At 43.5% G+C, this 20,913-nt stretch overlaps 1 protein-coding gene across 1 annotated transcript in view; it reads right to left on the bottom strand.

The window, feature by feature from the left end:
• The window catches only part of wdr27 (WD repeat domain 27), a 256,794-nt gene that overhangs the window by 225,817 nt on the left and 10,064 nt on the right, over positions 1-20,913 (bottom strand). The window contains exons 7-12 of the mRNA XM_041207594.1: positions 15,665-15,716; positions 15,461-15,531; positions 6,125-6,248; positions 3,945-4,113; positions 2,397-2,500; positions 2,109-2,173 (exon numbers count right to left, since the gene is read on the bottom strand). Of these exons, the coding sequence (XP_041063528.1) occupies positions 2,109-2,173; positions 2,397-2,500; positions 3,945-4,113; positions 6,125-6,248; positions 15,461-15,531; positions 15,665-15,716 (585 nt within the window). The remainder of the gene's footprint in view (positions 1-2,108; positions 2,174-2,396; positions 2,501-3,944; positions 4,114-6,124; positions 6,249-15,460; positions 15,532-15,664; positions 15,717-20,913) is intronic.

The raw sequence follows: 20,913 nt of genomic DNA, 5'->3' as shown, positions 1-20,913 counted from the left end.
CATTTGTACATGGGATGTGGGTATCACTGGCTAGGTCGGTGTTTATTGCCCATCCCTAATTGCCCTCGAAAAGGTGGTGGTGATCTATCTTATTGAACTGCTGCACTCCATGTGATGTAGGTACACCCACACTGCTGTTAGGAATTTCCAAGATTTTGACCCAACCACAGTGAAGGGACAGCGATATAGTTCCAAGTCAGGATGGTGCATGGCTTGCAGGGGAACTTGCAGATGGTGGTGTTCCCATGCATCTACTGTCGTTGTGCTTCTAGGTGGTAGAGGTCACAGATTTGGAAGATGCTGGCAAAGGAGCCTTGGTGAGTTGCTGCAGTACATCTTGTAGCTGGTGCACGCTGCTGTCACTGGTGGAGGGAGCGGATATTGAAGGTGGTAGATGGGGTGCACAAGCGGGCTGCTTTATCCTGCATGGTATCGAGCTCCTTGAATGTTGTTGGAGCTGCACTCATCCAAGCAAGTGGAGAGCCTGGGTCAAAATCTCCCTTCCTAACAGCACTGTGGGTGTTCCTACAATACATGGACTGCAGCAGTTCAAGAGGCAGCATACCACCACCTTCTCAAGGGCAATTAGGGATGGGCAATAAATGCTGGCCTAGTCAGCGATGCCCACGTCCCATGAACAAATATACAAAACAAAATCCGTCACAGACCTGTTATGTGCCTTGTAGATGGTGGAGTCTTTTGGGAGTCAGGAGGTGAGTTACTCTCCACAGAATTCCAGCCTCTGACCCGCTCTTGCAGCTACAGCATTTATATGACAGGTCCAGTTCAGTTTCTGCTTAATGGTAACCCCCAGGATGTTTGATAGTGGGGGATTCAGCAATAGTAATGCCATTGAATGTCAAGGGGAGATGGTTAGATTCTCTTTTGTTGGACATGGTCATTGCCCAGCACTTGTGTGGCACAAATGTTACTTGCCACTTATCAGCCCAAGCCTGAATATTGTCCAGGTCTTGCTGCGTGTCATGCAAGAAATGACCATTCCTTATTCCTAATATACAAGAACAGACAATACTTGTTCTCTTGGGCAGCCCAAGAATGAAGAACCATTCCTGGTCTGCTTTATTAAAGTTTATTTTCAACGTAACCAGATCAGTTACAATTTTGTGCATGATAGTCCCTTGCACATCTTTGGACCTATGTGTGATTTTTGGCTGACACAATTCTACAAATATTGCTCTTCTTTTGTGAGGATTAGATGCTGGCCCAGATTTTCGTGGAGTCTTTTAAAAACGGCGAGTGGAACCCAATTCCAGGATTCCCGCCAGCCACCCCCCCCCATGCCCAGCGCCCCAAATTTTTGCTAGCGCGGAATAAGAGCGCAGGTAGTGAGTCCTCACCCTGCATTCCCGACCTGGCCAGCTCCTTTGTAGGTATGGGCATCTCCTAACCCCCAAAAACTTTAGTGAAGTCAGGCCTGCTCCTCCATGTGTCGACCCCGGCTCGGCACGCATCCGTACCTGTGGCTGTCAACGCTCTACTTCAGGGGTCAGTGGGCCCCATACCACACCCACCCCCTCCCTATCTCTGTACCCTTGTGTAGCCCTACGACACTCCAATAATTTTGTGTTCCCCCAACACTAGCCTCCTGTGCTTCCTTAATTACCGTCACCCAACTATTGGCAGCCATGCCATCAGCTGCCTAGGCCCTAGCTCTGGAATTCCTTCCCCAATCCTCTCCGCCTCTCTCTCCTCTTTTAAGATGTTCCTTAAAACCTACCTCTTTGAGAAAACATTTCGTCACCTGTCCTAATATCTCCTAATGTTGCTCAATTATTGTATGATTGTGCTTCTGCGAAGTGGCTTGGGATGTTTTAATTATATTAACAGAGATATATAAATGCAAGTTGTTATTGTTATAATTCTGGTAGAGGGAGGATCGCTGACAGAAAATCAGGTTCCATCACTCCACAGTGCCAAGCTCCAACAGACGGCATTACTGCACTGACATCATTTATCTTCAATTGGAATATAATACTAGTTTTGTGCAAATATACTTGTATTAAATGGCAGTTAGAATATATACAAAATTAAAAATAGTATATTTTGTTCATTTCCTGTTGAAGAGGTATTTAATCATTTTCTCTTGCCTTGTTAGTGCTGCTACTTCCTATTGCATAAGATCCAGCTGTCTGAATGCTTAAGCCAAGATGATCTGAAACAAGATATTTTGCTATTAACATTCCGAGACTTTTAAGCATCCTAAAACAAACAATGTAATATGAAATAAGACAAATTATTTCAGCAAAATTGCAAGTGGTTAAGTACTTTAAATTAACTAAATTTAAGTAAATTAAGTAATTAAAATAGGATCACAATAACTAAGACTTGAAAGGAATATACGCATAAATAAGGTGCAAGCATGGTATAAAAATTACCTTCAAATTGCACAGTAGCATCAATTTCGCCAGTGGCCAGATTAATATTGAATAAGCCATTTATTGTCCCTACCCATAGGCTGCTGGAGCCTTCCGGTGTAAAACTGGAAGAGATACCAAACAATAACATAAACAATTAAAAATGTCCAAATAAAAGAGGCGCCAGTGGTCAACAATGTTCCTGATTAATAATAAGCGATCATAGCTACCATGTAACAAAATACTTTGAGTCTATAGTGACTGTCTGATGGTCGACTCATTTGGTGGTCAGTGGCAAATTGACGGCACTCACTGCTGACCACAAAGAAAGCTGCCCACAAAGATCTCTGTGATGTATATTTGCCCTTTCCTGGTGTCCATTTGGTGCCAAATCAAGGGAATCTCCAGGCGTGCAGCCACAGTGTTATCATCAAATAGAGTAGGCAGCCAATCACACTGAAGTATTCTCACAGACAGCAAACCAGAAAGTAAAAACCACTGAATCCCTTCACCTTTATTTCTTAAATAAATAGTTGGAACATATACAGAGGATAATGGTAGCAGGTTAAGGTTGAAGCTAGAATATCATACACAAACTCTAAAAAATATTATTTAAAAATGTTGAATTTCTTATCATATGGAGAAATTTGACATTCAACAAATATAAAATTACTCTTTCAGGGCCAGTGAGCCTGTTCAGCAGTAATTACAAACTCAGTACAGCGTTAAAAACACAGTTACACATCAATCAACAAGGTGTAACTTTTTTTAAGAGTCCTTTTGGCAAGACTAATAGCATAACAGGGAAGTTCTTGTCAGTTCAATGATTTCTAATTCCTTTCTGGCAGAGGATCTCAACAGCACACCTCAAAAGCACAGATATTACTGACAACAACTTCTGGATTTGTTCATTTAACTGTATGTGTGTGGACTCGAAAAGGTCTATCTGTTTCAGAGGAGTAACGATACTAACGCTGACAGCTTTGCCATCATTACCACCCTAAAATCTGGGCCATGATTGTTTGAGAATAGGCTCATGCCCAAATTCTCTGATTGATTGAATGTCTCAAAGATAAAATAACCAATCATAAAGCAATGCAAATAAATCACTTTCTTTCTAATTGATTCATGTTACTTTTATAGAAAAACAATTAATCATATACTAGCTCAGTTTCAGTTGTCACAATAGTTCCAGACTGGTAGCCCATTAAAAATAGATAAAGATGCAAGCAAAAGTCCAAAAGCACCTCCACAGCTTACCCAAGTTTCCCACCTGCTACTTTTTATCCAAGACTCATAACCTCATCTTTCACTAACCTCTTCTCTATAAATTTCCAGTCTCTGAAAAACCTCCTCCCTTAGCTGTCATGCTCCACACACTCTTACTTACTCCCAATCTCATTTTGCCACTGATTCCCTGCCCAGCCTTAACATTGCATCGCAAGGTGGCCTCCCTTCCTTGGTCTGTGAGAATTAATAAAGGCAAAGTGCAAAGTTACTAAGATAATACTTTCTTATTCAAACCTGCATCCACTTGCAATTTTTAAATGAGAAAAAATACATGCGTACCTTGAATCCTTTTTCAATAAGCCACTTAATAAATATTCACAATGAGACATTCTGAGGATTGGAAGTTCAATGCATGCATGTGGTCCTCTTTCCAAATCATTACCATTGAGATAGGGTGAAGAATAGTGCAGATTCTTACAATTACTCAGGCTGTTTATATATTCGACATCTGTAAATAAAAAAAAACGATTAACAATTAAATCAACAAATGATATATGTGAATTATGGATTTTAGAAACAAAAACTAAGAAATCTGATGCTGCAATATTGGCTGTGTCCGACAATGTGACATACAAAATGGTAAAATTGCTTTCTCTTTCAGATATTGATTATTCAGCAATGCATCCCATTACTTTCCATCTTTACACATGCATGTATTACCATTATCTTGAAAGACAGACTTTGCCCAGTAAAACATATATATGTATACTCTGAATATATCTTGAACAAATAAACAGCAAGGATCACAACAATCACTTGCATTTAAATTGCACCTTTAATGTAAAAAAACTCCTAAGATGCTTCACAAAGATATAAATCAAAAATAATGGACAGTAGCCTATACAGGAACTATTAGGAGGGGTTCCCAAAAGCCAGCTCAAGAGGTAGATCTTAAAGGAAGAGATGGAGGTTGAGAGGCAGCAGATTACAGGAACTGAAATCCAGAGTATGGTGGCTAATCAACCACAAGAATAGCCAACAATGCTAGAGCAAAGGAGGGAAGATACTACTAAGATGGGGAGGAACAAAGACATGAAGGGGTTTAAAAATGAGGGTGAGGATTGTAAATATGAAATGTTAGGTGTCTGGGTGGACATGGGTAATAGGTAAGGGGGGCTTTCTGCAGGATACAGGCACCAGTGTTTCAGGTGAGCTGCAGTTTATGGAAGGATAGGGGGATGAGACTATTGGAATACTCAAGTTTGGAGATAACAAAAGCATAGATAAGAGCTTTGGCAATTGATTGGCTGAGGTGGACCAGAGATGGCCAACATTACAGAGGATGTGAGGCTGGAAAAGGACTGGATGTCAGACAAGAAGTCCTGCATCACAAAGGCAGTGGAGGGGCCAAATGAGGTGATGGGTAGGCAGAGGTTGGAGCCATCAGAGTATTTATGGCTCCTGATCCTGTGTCTTTGGATGATGTCACCAGGGGGAAACATGTGGATGAGGAAACCAAGAGTGGATCTATGGATACTTCAGAGGTAATGGTGCAAATGGGAAGCCATTGTTGGAGATGCCCTGGGTACAATCAGATAACAAAAAGTGGAACTAGGTGATGGTGGTCCTATTGAGCTGGGCAACACAGAAAAAGCATTGGAGAATGAATGGTGTGTTGAACCATGGTGAAGGATCCAGAGAGGTCAATGAGGGATAATTGCAGTCACAGAGGACACCAGTAATGATTTTATTTTATTCACTGCCTCTGAGCATTATTGTGATAGCTTTAAGTTATTGTAAATCAAGAACCCCGTACCTCATTCATTTTCTATGCAGATTATTGAAGCAACCTGCATGGAGACCTTTTTTTGTCCATATCTGAAGCACTTGCAATTTTCTTTAATCTGCCACCTGTCTGCACAATTTTCAAATATATCTAAATTATTCAGTAACCTATCCTGCTCAGTTCTGGCAACATCTGTGGCTAGAGACACAGAGTTAACATTTTGAGTCTGTATGATTCTTCTTCAGAACTCTTAAGAGTCATATAGACTCGAAACGTTAACTCTGTTTTTCTCTCTACAGATGCTGCCAGAACTGCTGAGTTTTTCCAGCATTTTCTGTTTTCATTGCCGATTTCCAGCATCTGCAGCATTTTGCTTTTATCTGTTCAGTTCTGGTGTCTGCTATCTTCACTAATCCTGTAGCATTTGCAGATTTAGTCCCTGTGCTTGTGACACCTAGTTCCAGATTACTGATAAAAGATATGCTTCTCGTTCAGGTAGCATCCTTGATTATTCCAGGGTTGCTGAACCACAGCTTATACCATGATTTTACTACAAAGCAGGGTGAGGAGATAGGCCCCAAGTCCACCACAGCCAGAATGGTGATCAAACCCCATGCTGTTGGCATTATTCTGAGCCATGTGGCCAACTGAACTAACCGGGCCCCCCATAAAGATATTAAAAACAGTAAAGCTGAAATGAGTGAGAATAAAATAACTGAATCTAGCTCAGTACCTGCATTCTCTGATAATCTGACTTTCTGCTGGATCTTGCAGTAGTATTTCTGCTGTTCTTTCCGTAGGTCAATGTGCAGCACACGACGACACTGCTGTCTGTTCAGTAAAGTGAAAACATCTAACTGCAAGAAGCAACTTAGAATTAGTTATCAAAACATAAACTATGAATAGAAATTAAAATATTGACCATCATTAGCTGTAGTTATTACACAAGTAAGTGTTTACTCCATATATTGTACAAAAACTAACTGACATGAAAAATTACTAGAGAAAACCATCGGTTTAAGAAACAGTTAAGGCAAAACCACTCAATTTCCCTCTTCTTATTCTATACCATGTCATTTCAATTCCTCAACGATATTACAACACTGACCACACTTTAGAAGTACTTCATTTGTTTTAAAACTCCTTCTGTTCACCCATCACCTCTGTGCTCCCTGACTCATATTGGCTCCTGGTTAAGCAAAGACTCGATTTTAAAATTCTCATCCTTGTTTCCAAATCCTTGCATGGCCACACGCTTCCCTAGATCGGTAATATCCTCCAGTCTCACAAGCCTCCAAGATTTCTCCATTCTTCCACATCTGGCCTCTTGTGCATCTCCGAGTTTCATCACTCCACCACTGGTGGCTGTGCCTCCAACTGCTTGGGTCCTAAGCTCTGGAATCCCCTCCTTGCTACCTCACTTTCTTTCTTTAAGGCACTCCTTAAAACCTACCTGTTTGACCAAGCTTGTGGTCATCTGTCCCAATAACCCCTTATGTGGCTGAGAGTCACATTTTGATATATAACGTCATTATGGAGCGCTTTGAGATGTTGCATCACATTACAGGTGTTATGCTATTGATGTAAAGTGCTTGGGGAATGTCATGAAGTTATAATTATAATTTATATTCATGTCATATAAATGCAAGTCTTTCTTTTTTTACATTAAAGGATGGAAATTTTAGTATCAATAAAGTACACTACAGTACCCAGACAATACTAAAAACTACAAATTCCCACCACAGGCACTTTCCTATTGATATACAGGACTAGAAGCTGTGCTGAATCATGTCCTTCTCTATAAAATGACTGAATGAGAGATTCCATAAATGACCTGAGCTGAGGTCTATAACCTGAAGATCAAAAATGGAGAGTTTTTATAATTCAAAAGGAACAACTGTATCTGTTTACATGGCGAATTAAAAGTTTTCAATGTGTGCTCCTCCTGCTGTATGGTTTGCTACAATGACACATTTTCTCTGTGTGTAACTCTTTCGAGTACAAACACATTTCCATCTGTTTTTTTTTCAGATGAAGTTACATTGTTTCATGGTTTGCCATTGTGAGATTTGAACTCTTGATACTCTTTTGAGTAAACCTGTTTCCATCTGTTTCAGATGAAGTTACATTGTTTCATAGTTTGCCATTGTGAGATTTGAACTCTTGACCTTGGGGTTACAAACCCAGTACCATAACCACTTGGCTATTCAGGCCAAGCGCCATTGTGAGATTTGAACTCTTGATCTTAGGGTTACAAACCCAGTACCATAACCACTTGGCTAGTTAGGCCAAGCTCTGCAATGACACATGGTGCAATTGTATATCACATAGCAATAATTACTCAATGAATAATCATAGGTGTATAAAGAGGTGAAAATGGGCATGGGCAGGGATGCAAAACATGCAGAATTGCATTCGACTGTAACAGGCTAGATATTCAATCTATTGAAGTGTTGTACTGTACAGCTTAGAATTGGCACAGTACCACACGACACTTAAACAAATCACAGATGTTATGTCAAAAATAACAGACTCTTATATAAATGTTATGATATGGCAGATGGTATTTGCCAAGCTGACCAAATCCACAAGGGAAACTTGGCCACACTATCAGAATGATTTTGCAATTTGTATTACGGGAAGGCTTGTGCTCTGAAGTCAGAAATAATGAGTCCACTGTCACCTTTAGAGATTTTAAAGGTTTAATTAAAACATTTTTGTAATAAAAGAACAACAAACTTAAACACACAAAAGATTACAGTTACACAGTTATAACAGTTCCCAAAATTTCTACCTAACCAGACTCCCAACTAAACATCCCCTTTAAGGCAACAATCCAAATTGATTCCAAATTTATAGTCATCCACAAGCACCGACTGAGCAATGGACTTCCAAAGGCTTTTAACACAAATTTCATTATTGGAACAGCAAACTTCTACAGGGTGGCTAGAGGCTTTTTCCCCAAGTCTATCTCACACAGTCACCTTTCAAGATCTCACATGGCCACACCTCACACAATTTTTCATGTTATCATTATGGCCAGCAATTTTGGGAAAAGTCAACATAATAATCTTGCCTTATTTATCTTGCCAGTTGTAAACATCTTCCAGATCCCTTTGAAAAATCAAACACCTTTCCCACTTATCTAAAAATGCAAATTTCACTCACACGCTATCTGCCGGCCTCACCCGAGCTTTACCCATCTCCATTTCAAACACCTATCTTACACCTCACTTCTTTGATAATTTAAACCTTGCAGTCTAATTGTTTCTAGTTTAATTAAATTAGCCACACACAGAACCATATACACACACAAATATAAATCTGCTTTAAAATATCCCACAATAATGTTATTAAAAATTTGGTAATTCCTTGACATAAAATAAAAACTGAAAATTCTGGAAAAACTTAGGTCAGGCAGCATCTGTGGAGAGAGAAACAGAGTTAACGGGCGAAACCTTCTATGTCCACTGGTGGCAGGCGTGATATGTGGCGTAAAGCAGACAATATGGCACAATCAGTTTCACAATGGTGGGAAGGCAGGTTGCTATTGTCCGTTCAACCTGCCATCGGCGGGCCGCGTTTCCCACCATCGATCGTCGGAAGCCTCATTGTAATACATCAGCATATCATTATCAGGCCATCCCACCAGGCTCTTGCACCCCCACTGGATCATCCGTCCACGTCAGCAGGAAAGCATGCTATCATGTTTCACAACAGCACAGAGGCAACATACACTTGGCAGCCTACAATTTGGGTGAACTGGAAGTGAATGCACATCAATGTTCTGCAGGGCTCGCCAGGGTCGCCTGCTGCTTTTCAGGCTTCAGGGTGCTGGTGGGATTGGGGTTAAGTGCACCTTGCCTCGGAGGTGACTTGTGAGGGTGAGGGGGGAGCGTGGGGCAAGTGCTGACCTGCCTTGGAGGCAATTTTTGAGGGTGGGAGGAGCGGGGTGCAAGTACAATCTTGCCTCTGAGGCGATTTGTGAGGGTGAGGGGGAGCAATGGGCAAATGCCGCCCTGTTCAGAGGTAATTTTTGAGGATGAGGGAGACCAGGGGGTGTGCAACTCTGCCTCTAAGGCAACTGGGGTGGGGGGGGGGCGATGCAAGGGCAGCCCTGCCTTTGAATATAGTGCAGAAAGATTTGGGATGGGGGGTTAGGGTGGGCGAGGGAAGTGGCCACACATTCGAGAGACCTGCAAAAAGTGACCATTCCTCTACAACTGAGACAGTTCAGGCACAGCCACATTGATATGATTGGGGTCAGGCACCAGCTTAACTGCCCACTCAAGCAATACAGAGGCATCAAAGTGCCACCAAATTCTCCAGAACTCTCCCCACACCGCAACACACTGTCTCCTGCCCCCAGCTGGAGGCCCACACAGCCCCTTGCAATGTCAGCATCCCCATTTGAACCAGTTTCCACCATGGTTCAAGCTAACAGGGCAGCCATGCAGCGCACTAATCTCTGACCATCCAAGGGCCGGCTAGCACTCTCCGGTAAGTGTTAGGAAGCCGTCACGCTTAACCAGGACAGATTCTTAGTACACCCATGCTAGCCATGTGTCTCTCGCTTTCATCCTGCAGGAGGATTACATCAGGATCATGGAGCCTGGTGAACTAGCTGTATGCTTGATGGCCTACAGAGTGCAAAGAAGACGGAGGAGAGAACGACTGAGGCTCCTGCCAGCGCAGAAGAAGGAGCAGCAACCGCAGGAAGAAGGGGCAACTGGGGCTCCCACACACACTGCCCGAGAGCCAGAGTGAGCCGTCACAGGCCGGCACCTAGCAACACCCAGGCTCTATAGATGCTGCCTTTCATTCCTGCAGATGATCAAGAACCAGTGTCATCAAAGACTGCGACAAAGGATGTCTAGGGAACTGCTCGCTCACATCTGCCAGTTACTGCAGGGTTTGGCACCATGGGGACATGGAGAGCATCCACTGCCAGTGGCTGCAAAAGTGGCCACAGTGCTCAATTTCTACGTTCGTGGCTCCTTTCAGGGCTCCACAGGTGACCTCTGTGGGATTGCTCAAGCTTCCACCCACAAATGCATCATGGATGCCATCCTTGCGAGGACACACAACTTTGTGCATTTCGCCTAGGACCAGGACAGCCAGGATACATGAGCAATTGAATTTGCCCAGATCTTGGGTTTCCCTTTGGTGCAGGGTGTGATTGACTGCATTCGTGTGGCACTCAGATCTCCGTTGCAACACACGGTGGACAACCACAAGTGCTTCATTTGTTGAATGTGCAGTTGGTGTGCAGTCACCAGAAGCGCATCCTGCAGGTATGCGCATGGTTTCCAGGGAGCGTGCATGACGCCTACATCCTCTGTCGGTCACAGATCTCTGGAGTCTTCCAGGATCCACAGAAGCTGCAGGGATGGCTCCTCAGGGACAAGGGCTACCTGCAGAGGCCTTGGTTGATGACCCCATGTGGCGGCCTTAGACTGCAGCAGAGCAATGATATAACGAGACTCATACTGCAGCTCGCGCCTTGGTGGAGCAGACCATCAGGATGCTAAAGATGAATCCAGTGCCTGGACTGGTTTGTTGGAGCCCTGCAATACAGTCCTCAGAGGGTGTCACGCATCATCATCATCTGCTGCGCCCTTTACAACCTGGCACTCCAACGGGGAGACAAGCTGGCTGAGGAGGAGATGGAGGAGCTACACGTCTCCTCCGATAAGGAGGACGCTAATGGGGCTGAGGCTGAGGAGGTCCCTGGAGGCGACGATGACAGGAATGAGGCCCTCGCACTGGCTAGATGAGGAAGACACACTCGGGAGGCCCTCATAGCCACTAGATTTGTGGAGGATTATGGTGACATGCAGTGAGTTGATCCCATAGTTCCTCACACCGCATTTGTGAACATTTGGCTCCAGTCTGGCTTATGGCAGCGCGAATACCCTTCCGTCATGGACAGGCGGTGGAGACCCTAATAGTTGCTCGATTGCAGGAGGATGATGACAAGATACACTGAGGACACTCCAGAAATCTTCACATAGACTCTGAGAATGTCTGACTCCTGTCTGGCCGAGGGCAGCTCACTTGCGCTCCGTGATCAGGGGCATATCATAGAGATGCAGCCATGAAGCTTTAGAAACATCTGATGCGTTGTCCGCCTTCAGCACCTGAGCTCTTCAGGAGCTGGAGCACAGCATCAGTGGGCACAGATGCTGAAGGGATGGGGGCCAGCCCCTCCTTAAAGGTACTGAGAGACACCAAGAGAATGAGAGAAACCTGTGGTGCCTGCCCACTACATTCTGGCAGCAAGGATAAGCACCACCGAGGTGCAGGTATCAGTAATGTCTCCAGGGGGTGTGAGGTCAGATCACCAGATCATCACTTTGGTCTGAAGGCTGCATAGAACACAGGGAAGAGGTCCTGGTCGGAGATACCTGCCTTTATCTTGTGCAGAAAGGTTCCACATCTGAGTGATAAGAACACTGCTCAGCGGAACAAGGAGCCACAAGCAGGGAGACATTCTTGGGAGTTTATTGACAATAGTCAACAGTATGTACAAGTGATTAACACCTGTGCCTAGGCTGTGCAACTAATTCTCCTTAACTGTCCTAACCCTGCCGCTACATCTGGGTGCTCCCCAGACATCCACAATGGAGGTGGAGGCAGCCTGCTGACTGCAACACCCTGTGATGACTTTGGCAGGTGTCCTCTGGGGGGCTGAAATTTGGACGGCCCCAGCCTGCTTTTAGGGTAATGCTATACGCCATTGGCACCCTCCTCGGCTTGTGGAGCTAGAGCTGCTGAGGTCACAGGAAAAGGGGAGTCGGATGGGCCGGACACTCTGAGTCACCTGGATGGATGGGCCCAGAGCGTCCACCTGCAGATCCTCCTCCCTATGGGTGCCCAGGGGCCCCAGCCTGACTCCTTGAGGAGCAGGGGTAGCTGCAGTGAGATCGAGCTGCCTGTCATCCCTCTCACGTACACACTGTTGGAGGCCAACTATGACATCAGCAATGGAGCTAAGCCCACGCAGCAGTGCAGCAGGGAAATCCTGGACCAAGGACCCCATGGCGGCTACCATCCTACCAGTGTTGACCTCGGTACATTGACATGCTGGCGCTATCAGCTCAGACAAAAGGCGGACGGACCACTCTAGCGTACCTTGAAATCCGAGGAGTGCAGTGGACATCCCTTCCTGAGGAACCCGAGCTTACCTTTGCAGGTCCAGCAACTGTGACATGACTGAGTTCAGAGGCTCATCAACTGACCTGGACTCAGCACATTTCTGGCCTTCAGCAGTCCTTCGAGTGCCAGGTAAGTCCCTGCTGCCGCCTGCAGTGGATCAGACAGCGCGATGTGCTCACCAGATTGTGATCCCGGAGCTACTCTAAAGCTAGGTCCCACCGAAGTGTGCTTCTCTGTGCTGGTGGAGGGTGAGGGTGAACGCTTTGACAGGACTTCAGAGAGGATGCCTCCAGATTCCTCTTCAGAGATTTCTCTGGGGCTTGATTCGAGGCCCTTGGGCATGGACTCTGTCAGCTGTTTGACAGATGTGCCTGCAAAAGCAAGGAGAGATAATTAGTGCATGTGAAAGAGGACACATCACTCACAGCATGGTTGTCTGATGGAAGTTGCATTGTTGGATCCCCACTTGGTAGAGTAGCGCCAACCTCACCGTTAGCACAGGACCAGTCCAGATCCTCGCTGGCCAGCTGGATGGCTCTGTTTTCAAAGTCCGTGAGGATCTTGATTTCGGGCATTCCACCACCGGTCTGCGACCTGTCTCTCTTGTTGTGTGCTAGCTTATCCTGCATGGATAGAGATAGAGAAAGTGTAAGCAGGACACCTGCCAGGCCAGATGATAAATGTGCCTGGCCTATGCGGGTAGTGAGTGGTCCCCATGGACGGGATGAGGATAATAACGGTAAGTATGAGAGAGTGAATGGTGATGTACCTTAAACTGGCAGTGAGTGAGGGCCCTGTGGATATGCGCTGGGTTTGAGTGTGTGCGTTGAGAGTGATGAAAAGAGTGACTTACCCTGGCAGAATGGAGATCATCATTCAACCTCTTGCGGCACTGGGTGGCTGTCCTCTTCTGACATGTATTGGTGCTGACCACTGCTGCCACTGCCTCCCAAGCCGGATTGGTCACATTGCTGACCATCCTGCAGCCAGAGCAGAGGTACAGGTACAGGCCTCCGTGGCATCCAGCAGTCTCTCAAGGGGCCCGTCATTAATTCCGGGGGTGGGGGCCGGGGGGGTGGCTGCAATCTTCTTGCCTTTGAGAGCCATGCCTCCTGGGCAGAAGCGGTGAGCTGGAAGCAATGAGCACTATGCTTGTGGCTGGCCTTAAAACACGGCGCCCGGCATGATGCAACTGCAGGGTGATGGCGGGCAGGCGAATGAGGACCTTAACCGCATGGAAACGGAGTGTTTCCCGGGAGTGCATAAATAATTAGGTGGGCTCAGGACGATACGGCGTGAAAACCCGCTATTGCCTTCAGCAGGCAGCACGCCATTTTACCCAGCCGCTACAGCACTTGGTGCAAATTTGGGAAAATTTTGCCCAACTTTTTGAGTCCATATGACTCTTCAACAGACTTTTATGCTATTGCTTTTTTGTTACGCAATCTCTTCCATTCATTTTATAAATACCATCGCCTTCTCTCTTGTTCTATCTTTTCCACTCATATCTTCTGTGACACTGCTCATTGTAAGTGGAAGGTTATGCTGTGACAATTAATTTTGCTGGTATGTGGAAGTCGGAAGGGCAATTTTAAATGAAGTTTGTAAGGGATCTTCTTGGAGACAGAGTAGCAAGTCTTTTGAATTTGTTTCTGGAAAATAAATACGACTGAATAGTTTGGCTTTGGTACATACGTTTAAATCTAAGATCTTTATTTTGAACTTGTTTCTGCTATTTATATTCATCATCTATTTTGATGGCTGTTTTTGAGTATGGAGATGAGCATAAATGAAATAAATGCAGGTGGTGTAACCATTTAGCATAATTTACAAAGTGGAAAGATTAAACAATTCCATGATGCAAGTTCAAATTTTCATGATGTCTCACATACAACATACTGTATTTGTTACTTAAGTAACTCTTTGAATTAAGTATTTTGCATTGTTTAGTAAGTCAAAAAGGTTAATTCCTGCTTTACCTTGTTTTGGTATTATATTTAAAGAAACAAATTCTGGTTACTTTTGCTGCTTGACACATAGATTTCCCTGGGAATTTCTCAATAATGTTCCATGGATATACAAGTGTGCAGCAGAACGAAGCCTACAAACAGCAAGTCCTGGCATGCTCCATGAATACTCTGTCTTGCTGTCAATCGCAAATATTTCTTGAGTTGCAGGCACAGAGACAGGCCTGCAATTTTATCAAATCTCCTTATCCCAGCATTTGGAAATACCATGAACTCTAGTTTTAGATTTCTTCGACGCACAAACCTCTGATACTGTTTGACACATTTCAAAATCCTAAACTTGTTAATGTACTGGTAATTTCAACAATTTTGGAAATTATAATGCATATTAATGAATTTATAATGTCACAGTTTGTCATTTCCAGTTATATGTTTCTATAGTCAGAGTCCAAGTGGTTTCTGGAGCAAGTTCATTGGTTCTTTCATTTTCTGTTGATTGATTATTTTCATGCACCCTTACTAGTTTTTCATTGGGAATTTATTTATATCCTATACCTAACTTTGATTGACACACTCCCCATCTGTTTCATTGTGATTTGTTGCAATTTTATAAATATGAAATTTCAGCTGAATTAGTAACAAGGCTAATACGTACTTTACATATAAGGTGTGATGGCTGAGGTGTGATATTTGAAATGTAAGAGGCAGATTATTGGATAGACATACATAGACAGATAAATAGAAGAATACAAGGAAAATCCAGGTTAAGTTGAAAATTGAAAACAAATTTGAAATAGCATTTTGCACATACAAATGCATCTGTATTTGCAGGAGGAAAACCTATAGTAACTGAATTAGCATTACTCCATCAAACATCTGAAAACTTTTTACCATCTTTTCTACAATATTTTAGGAATTTTACACAAATACATCACTCCTCCTACCTGTCCATTAGCAGATCCAGTAATAAACTGATTAGCTCTGTTGTCCATGCACAAGCTTAAAAGAGGGGAACCTAGATAAAAATGAAATACTCAGACTTTATTTCAAGATTTATACCTTAGGCATACAGCTTAGAAATGATTATAATTGAAACAAGCCACACACCTTCACTGATGAAAGATTTAGTAAGACTAATGCAAACTTACCTGATAAAACCGCCGACTGATACAGCAATGCATTACTAGTGAGATCCCAAACCTTATATAAAAAAAGAGAAATGTGATTGCTACAGAATAATGTTTGTTATCCTACACGGCAATGTACTACAAATTTCAAAGTCAAGGAGACATTATTTTTTAAAGGATAAGTGCCTTATAAGTCAGCTTTCAAAGGTCTTCAATTTTGCACCTCATACTTCATGTACCATGCCCTAAGAGGTCATTGGCGACCATGGACTTCCATTGGATTGGTCCATGATTATGCTTAGCAAAGTATTTCAGTAGTTTGCCATTGCCTTCTGCAAATAGGCTGACCAGGAAACTCTCCTGCTCTTTACCACCTGCAATCAAGCATACTGGAAGGACTTACAGGTTGATAAGCAACCTGTTTGGCCACATTACGAATGCACCTTCTGTGGTCATTAAATCTTGAAGTGGGGACTTGAACCCAGAGCTTCTGGCCCAGAGGTAGGGATACTACTCCTGCGCCACAAGACCACCTATAGATTTTACACCTTTATTCCTTACTCATTAGTGCTCCAAACCCTGTGCAACTCTAGCAGGGCAATGATGACGTACTATTTTTGTCCTCAAGCCTCGTCATCCTAATTTAGGCACATTGTAGGTACAAACGCCACAGCACTACTCATCTGTCAAGGCCTAATTCATTTCAGCCAGTGCCAAGACTCACAGTTAATCTAGGTGGGCCAGTGTGGCAGGGGTGGGTTGTGGAGCTGGCAGCTGTCTGCAGTTCAATCTTGGGACCTTGTTATTGTTTAATAACGAATTACACACCCAAGCTGAGCTGAAGCTATAAGGGAAGATTGCTCTTGTTGCTGTGTGCAGGCACATTTATAAACATGTTCTTTCTGAATGCATTTAGAATTCCACTGCATGCTACAGTTAGAGCTGCTCTTCCTCAAATATTTCTTCAACTCCCCTTCAGAAAAGTGCCTCTTACTACACATTACAAGGCTGAATGAAATTGTCATTTGGCTGAATTATGAGCAGTTTTGCAATGTGGATCTGCACCAACTACAAACTGGTTAGTGAATCCCCAAAGTAATTCCAAGTAGCAATGCTAAAAGCAGTTCCAAATAGCAGCATAAACAGAAAGCAGATATGCCATGAAAGGCAGAAGCAACTATCTTTTCTGGCCCCTGGGATATTGAGCAGCTCTAGTTTGAACCGTTCTAGTGAAGTGTTTTGTGCTCAAAGTACTCGTCCAGCAATTGGGGAAAATATGATCTTTAACTGTGGCTTAAGAACTATGCATGCAAGCTTGCATGAGTTTGTGCCGTTCTGCTGCATTATGTAAACAAAAGCAATTTCTAAAACAATCAAGGTTTGAACTGGTGCTTCAGAATTGCTTCCTAAATTGACTCCATATGTCACTGGTAACTGATCGTGGAGTTGATTTGATAAATAGGTTGCGCTAGCCCTCTTTTCGATATAAAAATCCACTGGAGTTTAGAAGAGTGAGGGTGACTTGATTGAAGTATATAAAATCCTGAACGGTCTTGACAAGGTGAACGTGGAAAGGATGTTTTCTCTTGTGGGTGAGTCCAGAACTAGGGGGCACTGTTTTAAGATTAGGGGTTTCCCTTTTAGAACAGAGATAAGGAGAAACTTTTTCTCTGAGGGTTGTTCAACTTTGGAACTCTGCCTCAGAAGGCGGTGGAGATGGGGTCACAGTATTTTTATGGCAGAGGTAGATAGATTCTTGTTAGGCAAGGGAAATCAAAGGTTATTGGGGAAAGATGGGAATGTGGGATTCAAAACACTAACAGTTCAGCGATGATCTTATTGAATGGCAGAGCAGGTTCAAGGGGCCGAATGGCCTACTTCTGCTCCTATTTGGTATGCTTGTATATTCGTAAAAACAAGGAAGTGATGTTGAATCCTGTAGATGACCATTACAGGAGTAGTGTGTGAACTCCTGAATGCCCTATTATATGAAGGATATTGGAAGCATGTAAATGGTACAGCAACAATGATCTCAGGAAGGGCTTAAAAAATTATTTTTTGACTGGATAGTAAAGATTAGGGGGAGAATCTAATGGCAGTTTTCAACTAAAGGGTTCAAGAAAGTTGTAACAGACCGGTTGGTGAATGGGCATAGGGGAAGAAATTTAACTTGTACCGAGTCAAGATGTATGTCCACGGTGCAATTTCTCTACAGTCAAGACAAATTCGATCTCAGATCTCACTAGACTGGAACTACATGAACTGTAAGTGCTAAAAGATTGACCTGAGGCAGTCCGCTGGGTTGGAGCCCTGACAATTTTGTGTGGGTCTGATGTTGAATCAGTCCAGTGGAGTTTGGCTGCCAGCTGCAGCACCCAGTCTTTTTGTGGAGACAGGAAGAGCACTCCTGCTCCTTCTATAACTTTCATACCATCATAGGCAGATACAGTATAGAGGTGTCTATGTCTTTCTGAATGAGTTATCCAGTTAATCCCACTCCCCTGCTATTTCCCCATAACCTTGCAAATTTCGCCTTTTCAAGTACTTTTAAAAATTTATTCTTCCACAGGATTTGGGAGTTGCTGGCTAGGTCAGCATTTGTTTCCCATCCTGAATCGCCCTTGAGATGGTGGTGATGAGCAGTTTTCTTGAATCACTGCTATCCATGTGCATCCATTGAGCTGTTAGGAAGGGAAATATACAATTCTCTTTTGAAAGTTGCGATTGAATCTGTTTTCACCATCCTTTTCAGGTAGTGCAATCTGCTTCCAACACCCTTTCTAGATCAGAACAACTCACTTTGTAAAAAAACTATTCATCTCCTTCATTGCTTTTTTGCCAAATATATTAAATGCGTCCTAGTTACCAACCCACCTGTCAATGGAAACAGTTCCTCCCTAGCTACTCCATCAAAACTACTTGAAAAAGGGTTTATTGACTGGCCTCCAAAGGCCCCTTCAAGGCAGCTCAAGACCTGGTGATACGCACCAAGATGGAAGAGTGTGCAGTTAATTCCAGTCCCACTTCTCTACAGGCCGTAACTCAAGTTTAAGTGTTTAATTCACCCACAAAACTGGCCAATCGTTACCCTTTGATACTCTTATTCCCAGTACAAAAGGACTCCAACCAGGCTTCTTTCAGTAAACACAAAAAATTTATTATAAAACAAACTACTTTTTAAAAACAAGTCAATAAACTGATTAACAAACAGGTTGTACTTTAGAAGTGGAACGATTTTCCCCTTTTAAAAAGAGATATTCGAACCCCATACACTCACACACAAATACAACACAGGATAAAACAAACACAGACCCCTGCAGCGGTTGGAGGATGGGAAAGTTTCTTTTAAAAGGATAAAATTCGAAGAGATCTCAACGCTGTTGATCTAACAGAATTCTGGTCACAATAGGTCTGGAAGTTCCTTTAGATGGATTTTTTGGTGAAACTGTCCTAGGTGAATCTTATTTACTACAACTTTGCAGACTTTATGAAAAGACAGATAAGTTATCCTGATGAAACATTTCTGATGGAACGTTTAATATAAAGGTGCGGCAGAGAGACAGAAAGAGAGATTGTTTTCCTTGCAACTTGTTTCTAGGGCACCAACTCTGACTGAGAGTTTTCAAAAACTCAGGTGTTCATAACCAATGAGCAGGAGTCTTTAGCCTGGCAACAGCAGTTCTTTGTTAACTTAGATATACAAAGTATCTCTTTCCTCTCCAGACGTTCTAAGCCGGGCATCTATCTTGACCCGTGGTTTCTTAAAGAACAGCGCATTCACAGCTCGAATTAATATTGCAATTAATTAATATTGCAAACTTTTAAAAATAACTCAGAAAGAATGTCCAAAATTCAATGCCCTTCAATTTTTCCAAAAATGGGTTCCTCACACTAGTGCAATTAGGAGGTGCTGTCACAATGTACACTTCTGCATTTCAATTTTGCATCAGGTTCTTACAACCAGAATGCCCATTTACAAGCCTGCCTAAAAATGGCATTAGATAGACATTGGCAATCAATGGGACAGCCAATAATTTTAGAGTCTTGGTCACCAACTTTTCAGACACTGAACGGATGGTTGAGTTGAATTTTTACCCCATCGACTCAGTGCAAAGGGGTGGTATGTAGAAGTTTCTTCACACAGAGAGTTCTTAAGATCTGGAATGCCCAACCAATGAAGAATGCAGGAGGGCATGCCAGGAGCAGCACCAGCACACCTAAAGATGTGGTGTCAACCTGGTGAAGCTGCAACACAGGACTACTTGCGTACCAAACAGCATAAGCAGTAAGCAATAGACAGAGCTAATCGATTCAACAACCAATGGATCAGATCTGAGCTCTGCAGTTCTGCCACATCAGTCATGAATGGCGATGGACAATTAAACAACTCAGTGGAGGAGGCGGCTCCACAAATATTCCCATCCTCAATGATGGAGGAGCCCAGCACATCAGTGCAAAAGATAAGGCTGAAGTATTTGCAACAATCTTCAGCCAGAAGGGCCAAAAAGATAAGGCATCTTGGCTTCCTCCGGAGGTGACGAGCATCACAGTTGCCAGTCTTCAGCCAACTTAATTCATTCCACGTGATATCAAGAAACAGCTGAAGGCACTAAATATTGCAAAGGCTGTGGGCCCTGACAATATTCCAGCAATAGTGCTGAAGACCTGTGCTTGAGAGTTGCCGTGCCCCTAGCCAAGCTGTTTTAGTACAGCTACAATGTTGGCATCCACCTGGCAATGTGGTAAATTGCCCAGGTATATCCTGTCCACAAAAGGCAGGGCAAATCCAACCCAGCCAGTTACCGCCCTAAAAGTCTACTCTCGATCATCAGTAAAGTGATGGAAGGGGTCATCAACGGTACTATCAAGCAGCACTTGCTTAGCAATAAGCCAGGGCCATTCAGCTCCTGACCTCATTACAGCCTTGGTTCAAAAATGGACAAAAGAGCTGAACTCCAGAGGTGAGGTGAGAATGACTGCCCTTAACATCAAGGCGGCATGTGACCAAGTGTGGCATCAAGGAACCCTAGTAAAGCTGCAGTCAATGGGAATCAGGGAGAATCAGTTGGAGCCATACAAAGTGCAAAGGAAGATGGTTGTGGTTGTTGGAGGTCAAACATCTCATTTCCAGGCCATCACTGCAGGAGTTCCTCAGGGTAGTATCCTAGGCCCAGTCATCTTCAGCTGCTTCATCAATGATCTTCCTTCCATCACAAGATCAAAAGTGGGGATGTTCACTGACAATTCCACAATGTTCAGCATCATTTGCG

The sequence above is a fragment of the Carcharodon carcharias genome, chromosome 2, assembly GCF_017639515.1.
Source record: "Carcharodon carcharias isolate sCarCar2 chromosome 2, sCarCar2.pri, whole genome shotgun sequence".
Classification (NCBI taxonomy): domain Eukaryota; kingdom Metazoa; phylum Chordata; class Chondrichthyes; order Lamniformes; family Lamnidae; genus Carcharodon; species Carcharodon carcharias.
Note: the sequence above shows the minus strand (reverse complement) of the source record. Positions and strands in the feature narration are given on the sequence as shown.